Here is a 7,065-nt window from a genome sequence, read left to right as displayed (position 1 = left end):
CCATGGGAATTCACGGGAATATAACTGGGCATTTTCTGAATTGAAGGTTGGCTCTTCATAGGGAACTTAAATATAGTTTGGGAAAGTATATTTTAGCTTAATCTTGACTAAAACAAACAGATGCCATCCAAGTACACTTGAATATCCATGACATTATTCCTCAAGCACATGCACATAGCACACTGCTTACTGCATGGCTATTGAGACCACACCCCCTACAGGCACTCTGTGTTCCTCCATCACATGCACGGATGATATAGTGGGGATTTTTGGATGGGGGGGTGCATTTTTGTTCATTTTTGAATGTGTGGGGTTGGGGGGATGACTGAGTAATATTTAACTCAACATTCATGTTTTTGTTCTTCAATGAAACAAATTATTGTTCAATAAAATAATTAAAACTTGTTCTGTTCTACTTATAAATAAGTCTGTTGAAATGTCATGTTTTTTAATTGTATCATTTTGCATGGATGCTTTCTTATGACAAAACATTTATATTTATGCGTGTGGCGCAGTGGGTTAGTGCGTTGGTCTTCGGATCAGGGGGTCACAGGTTCAAACCCCACTGCAGTCAGCATGTCGTTGTGTCCCTGAGACACTTCACCCTAAATTGCTCCTGTGGGGATTGTGCACAGTATTGAGTATGTAAGTCTGTTTGGATAAAAGCGTCTAACAAGTGACTGACATGTAATGTAAATTAATATAATGCTTGGTGACACAATTCGATTACATTACCCTCAATTCCCAGTTAGTTCCCATAATTCCCATGGAAGGTTTCCAATATTTCCAAAATTCCCCACCTTAACTTCCCATGGAAATGTACCCGAAATCTTCCGCCCCTTTGCGACCTTACACATGCGACATCATCTTTGCAACAGAGAGAGTGTGTGTGAGTGTGAGTGTGTGTGTGTGTGTGTGTGTGTGTGTGTGTGTGTGAGAGTGAGTGTGAGTGTGTGTGTGTGTTGCTTTCATTTCCCAATTTTAAGAATGTAGGAGCCGTGCCTCCGTGTTGCTGAATCAGAGGAAGTTGCTGCTGAGAGGATATGTCCTTATATTCTGCGAGCTCATCTAGTTTCACTGAAACATCTCTCTGTGTTGAAGGGTTAAAGTCACGCTCAGTGCAGAATCCCAGTATCAGGCTTCCTGTACGAACAACATGTCTTTGCATCGTGTGAACACCTTTTTTTGGAGTAAAGTGGAAGCGTATGTGTGCTTTTATGTGGCGTTGGAGTACATTGCATTTCGGTTGTTAATAAATGCACAGATTTTTACCATTACACGGCAGTAATTCAGTTTTTCCTCTGTAGATCTAAAAGTGAAACCCTTCTAACCTTTAAGACTCCCCCTCTCTTTAAGATTTACTCGTATGCTTCAGGTTAATGTTGAACAGCGTGTCCGCAGAGTTTAAGGTGTCATATTAAAGGTTGGAAATTGAAACTGACTGCAGCTCCCATTTTGGCATTTGGTGTTCGCTGCTGTTTGCCTCCTCTGACAGGCTCTGTGGTGCAGAGCTGCACATGAGAATCACTTTTTATAAGACAGAGGTCTTCTGCAATGTGAAAATAAAGACGTTTCAGGAGGGTTTAAAACAAATGCATTTTGTCATTAGTGTTGGAAAGGGTTCGTGACACCAAAGAGATCATGTGAGATTATTTACCTGAAACTGCTTTATTCAGGGTTTCCTTATCAGGGTGTAAACAAAATTATTTTCTGCTATGTAAAAATGCACACGTTTCAGGAGAGTTTAAGGTTAAAAACAAATGCATGTTGTCATTATTTCATCGTGTTGGAAAGGGTTCGTGACACCCAAGAGGTCATGTGTGACAGTTTCATTGGGTAAATGTGTCTCCCTTTGAGCATGCATCAGCGTTGTCTGCAAGAAGCTGTCATACATTTACTTTTTATCCAGTTTTAAGCCACATTTTCCTTTAAAAACCTATAAATCTTAGTGTTTTGAAACAGGATGCTTGGAGAAAAACCCCTTCTTAGCCGCTGTTACTCTGCAGATAATGCAGCTCTGATCAAGACATATTGTTTTGATTGAGAAACACACTGTGACAGAAAAGTCCATTTAACAGAAAGGTGTCTTTTGAAATCCACAGTATGAGCAATGATGACTAAAGGCAATACAAAAAGCAGAATTCTGAACCTGTGTCCTGGCAGGAAAAGAAAATAATGACATGTTAATCTCTACCAGATATTCCAGATATTCCTCTCTCAGCTGCTTTGAGAATGTGTTTGTTTGTTTGCGTGTTTCAGGCCGGGACAATGCTTGTGAGAAAACGTCGTACATGTTCCTGCGTAAGGAGCTGCCGGTGCGTCTGGCCAACACCATGAGGGAGACCAACCTGCTGCCGGACCCCCTGCTGGGCATGCCCTCCGTCAGACTGGTGCAGAAATGGTACTTCCTCCAGACACTTCATATCGCTTCCTGTTGATACGATATATATCAGGGCTGTCCAAACGTTTTTCACAGAGGGCCACATACAGAAAAACATACGAAGGCCTGGGCCACTCGCTAAAGGTATCATCATAAGTTCAGTTATAAGTTCGCAAAATCCATCAAAAGTAGGTCAATTATTCTTGATACTTGAATCTGCTTTAAGAAAAATAAACAGCCTACATCACAGCTCTCCAGAGAGTTTCATTTAATCTGTTAGCGGCTCATTCCTTACAACAGGAGCCCCAGATTGATTATCATGAGAGGAAATAGGAAGGGTTTGTTATGTATATAAGTTATTGGGCTTTATCGACTTAGACTTGCACCACTATTTACTATTTAGACATACTTATGGCTATTTTACTCATATATATTTAGACTGTATTTGTGTTTATTTATTTATTTGTGTTGCCAAAGACATTTCGTTGTACTTTGTATGATGACAAAAAATATTCTATTCTATTCTATTTGTTAGAACATATTTTCAAATGTAATTGACTGAATTTATTGTAAAGTGAGCAAATTAACACATGAACACTATACTGTGTAATATATGTTTACAGATATATTTACGATACAAGACAAGCTCAAGTTTCATTTGTGGGCCGTATTCCATTATACTTTTTTAATCTGCCGTAGTTTGGACACCCTGTGTTATAGCGTTGTTAGTAACTGCCCTTTGCCCTCTGACTGTTTTAACAGGTACATGCAAAGCTTCGTGGAGCTGCTGGAGTATGAGAACAGAAAGCCGGAGGACCCTCAGGCTCTGAACGAGTGAGAGAACACTGTCTTTTATTAATGATTCACAAAATGCATGTTCAATATGTAAGCTGCAGATTTTGCAAGCTGGCTTTATGACTGCATGTAGACGTGCCGTCTGCACAGGTACGCTGAGTGTTTTTAATGTCACCATGCCCCCGCAGATCAACAGATTAAAACATACAGGGATTTGGATAAGACCGTCACGCTTCTATGGAGACTGTGGATCACTGGAAATGAAAAGAACAGTGATAACAAGCTATCATGAGTCATCTTAATACTTTGTGAAGAAGTTTTAGATCAAGAAAACAGATAGAAATGTACTTTCTAAAAAACTCTGAGCATTGTGATTGCAATTTATTTCTTGATATTAAATGAAAGCCAATTTTTTTTTTATAATAGAAACTTGTGCATGATGTTTTCCAATGTCCAACCTCACTGAAGATCTCAGAATGACCAGAGATGGCAAAAGTGCACATCCTTTTCTCAAGTAGAAGTACAGATACTCGTGTTCAAAAATACTCTGGTGAAAGTAGAAGTACTGACTAAACTTCTTTACTCAAGTAAAAGTAAAGAACTTTGAAATGTACTTCAGTAAAAAGTACCCATAACTAGCAGCTGTTTTAAAGAGTACCTGACCTCCCTTTATATTCATAGAACAATAATGTCATTGTTAGCTAATGAATGTTTCCATGCTGAACAACGGCAACATGACAACGTTTCCATTGGTCCCTCTTCTTTAGAGAAGACCAGGAAATGATGGATACACGGATCGTGTTCAAATCAATAGACACACAATGACTCTAAATAATAATGATCAGGCCACCAAACACACATTCAGACTAAAGGAACCAGCCTGTTTGGAAAATGAGAGAAGCAGAAAGTACAGGTATTTGTGTTCAACATGTAAGAAGTAGAAAGTACAGGTATTTGTGTTCAACATGTAAGAAGTAGAAAGTTCAGGTATTTGTGTTCAAAATGTAAGAAGTCAAAGTAAAAAGTCGTCAGAAAAATAAGTAGTGGAGTAAAGTACTGATACCAGAACAATGTACTTAAGTACAGTAATGAAGTATTTTTACTCCAATACTTCCCACCTCTGAGAATGACACAACAGGTTGCTCATTGATGAGTTTGTTTAACTATTTATTTTCCCTTCTCATTACATTTTTGTAATCTATTCCTCAGTTTCCTGGACCTGTTGATTGAGATCCGTAACCGGCACAACGACGTGGTTCCCACCATGGCGGCGGGGGTCATCGAGTACAAGGAGAAGTTCGGCTTCGACCCGTTCATCAGCAGCAACATCCAGTACTTCCTGGACCGATTCTACACCAACCGCATCTCCTTCCGCATGCTCATCAACCAGCACAGTGAGTCCCAGAAACACCACGAACCAGATATCAATAAAACATACAAATGAACTTTTAATGAAGTAAAGAAATCCAGTACTTCATAGTGCCTTGCCACAGCCTACTGTACTGAAGATAACTTAACATGTATTCATCATTTTGGTCAACTATATTCAACATATTCCAGTTTATCCTAGAAGCTTGTAGATTTTTGTGACTGGCCCTTCTCTTCAAATCATTTCATTACACCACAAATAATGTCTGTTCCTGGGGGGGCTCAAGGTTTTGGAGAATATTTAGATCTTGAGTATTTAACACATGATTCACCACTGACTTTTAAAAACATCCTGAATTTGTTAAACTCTTATTTTGAACTTTGGATATAATTAAACTAGAAAAATTAATACAATGTTTAAATAAAAAATATGAGCTTGTCTCTCTAAAACATACAACTTAACTAAAATGTCATAGTGCCTTGCCACAACCTACTGTACTGAAGATAACTTAACATGTATTCATCATTTTTCAACATATTCCAGTCAGTATCAGCGAAATCACTCGTCTATCCTAGAAGCTCGTAGATTTCTGTTCTCTTCAAACGGCTTTTATTTCATTATTTGTAATAACTTGTATTTCTTCTTTCTGTGCAGCTCTTCTGTTCGGTAACGACACAAACCCTGCACACCCCAAACACATCGGCAGCATCGACCCCACCTGCAGCGTGGCTGAAGTCGTCACTGGTGAGTTTAAAATCCTCTGATAATACAATCGTTACAAACCACACAGCCAGAGCATTTGTGATCTATGAGTGAAATGTTTTAAATGTTTGTATCTTGAGTTATATCACAGCCGCAGCAGTGGCCCAAATCTAACAAGTTCATTTACTGTAAACGCCATGTTTATATAATAATAAAGGTTTAGCAGCGAGGATCCAGAGCTTCAGAAATGAATCTGAATGAAAACATGAACTCTCCTTCTTCCGTCCCGACTCTTGTTTTGTTTCCTCAGATGCCTACGACACAGCCCGGATGCTCTGTGAGAAATATTACCTAGCAGCTCCCAAGCTGAAGATTGAAGAGTTCAACAGTAAGAGATTCTGACTTTTTTCCCCCTAATATTTCACGAAATGTGTCTTACGTCCCAAGATGTACACTTTTAAATAAATATGACTTTTGACCAGAAATGTACACAACATAATATACTATAAAAGTTAAATTAAATTAAATAGGCTTAATTGACATGAAAATTGACATGTGTTGCCAAAAAATAATAAAATTGGTGGAAGACAATAACATTTACAAAAAGGCAAGTAATCAGTAGAAGCTGTGAATGTACGGAGATGACATTATTATGTGGTGCATTAAACATGACCTCATCCTGTTATTATCATCAACAAACCAGCTTTGCGTGTGCACGCGTTTGTTTTCTATCAATGCCATCAACCTCGGTGATAAAAACGAGGCTAAATCTGGCACTCTGCACATTTCTTCTCACACTTCTTTTTGTTGTTTTGTTCCAGTGAAGGCCCCTGATAAGCCCATCCAGGCGGTGTACGTTCCCTCTCATCTGTTCCACATGCTGTTCGAGCTCTTCAAGGTGAGAGTGTGCAGCATCAGGGGGGGGGGAGGGGGGGGGGGGAGGGGGGGCTCAGTAGATAGTCTTTAATTGTAATTGAATTGCAGTGTGACTATAACTCTATAAGGACTTTTGCAGAACTCGATGAGAGCCACGGTGGAGCTTCACGAGGACAACGAGGAGGGGTTACCTCCAGTGAAGGCCAAGGTCACTCTGGGTAAAGAGGATCTCTCTGTGAAGGTAACTCACACACAAGTACACACACACACGCACGCATGCACGCACGCACGCACGCACGCACGCACGCACGCACACACACACACACACACACACCTTTACACATATAAGTGTGTGTCCTTCCTCACGCTGCATCTGTGCCTCGTTCCTCCCTCAGATCAGCGACAGAGGGGGAGGAGTTCCCCTGAGGAAGATCGACCGTCTGTTTAACTACATGTACTCCACGGCTCCTACACCCAGCCTGCAGCCAGGCACTGTGCCACTGGTACACACACACACACACACACACACACACACACACACACACACACACACACACACACACACACACACACACACACACACACACACACTTCATGTCTAGTCTCTCCATTAGTGCTTGTCCTTAAACCTGCAGCCATTGGTCGACTCAATGCCGGAGAATCAAGTCAAAATGTTTGGATAATCGTTCGTTTTTCATGCAGAAATGTCACGAAATGCAGTTTTCAGTCTGACAAATATTGATCTTGTCTTTGTTTTATAATAATTATGTGAATATATTTTGGTTTGATCTAAAGAAACATGTTTAAAGTCATCACTTTGGACATCTTACTTTTACATCATTTTACATAAAACACACCAGTATTGACCCCATGTGACCTTTTCAAAACCTATTTTCACCCATACATTTCTCATGACTTCTGGGAAATCACATTCTGCCACCCT

General features: G+C 39.9%; 1 protein-coding gene across 1 annotated transcript in view; it reads left to right on the top strand.

The window, feature by feature from the left end:
• pdk3a (pyruvate dehydrogenase kinase, isozyme 3a) overlaps positions 1-7,065 on the top strand; it is a 12,724-nt gene that overhangs the window by 1,502 nt on the left and 4,157 nt on the right. Inside the window, exons 2-9 of the mRNA XM_010765759.1 lie at positions 2,260-2,401; positions 3,143-3,214; positions 4,385-4,569; positions 5,199-5,288; positions 5,557-5,634; positions 6,068-6,144; positions 6,262-6,363; positions 6,518-6,625. Coding sequence (XP_010764061.1) covers positions 2,260-2,401; positions 3,143-3,214; positions 4,385-4,569; positions 5,199-5,288; positions 5,557-5,634; positions 6,068-6,144; positions 6,262-6,363; positions 6,518-6,625 — 854 coding nt within the window. The remainder of the gene's footprint in view (positions 1-2,259; positions 2,402-3,142; positions 3,215-4,384; positions 4,570-5,198; positions 5,289-5,556; positions 5,635-6,067; positions 6,145-6,261; positions 6,364-6,517; positions 6,626-7,065) is intronic.

Source organism: Notothenia coriiceps, unplaced genomic scaffold (genome assembly GCF_000735185.1).
Source record: "Notothenia coriiceps isolate Sejong01 unplaced genomic scaffold, NC01 NC01_scaffold00002653, whole genome shotgun sequence".
In the NCBI taxonomy this organism is placed as follows: Eukaryota; Metazoa; Chordata; class Actinopteri; order Perciformes; family Nototheniidae; genus Notothenia; species Notothenia coriiceps.
Note: the sequence above shows the minus strand (reverse complement) of the source record. Positions and strands in the feature narration are given on the sequence as shown.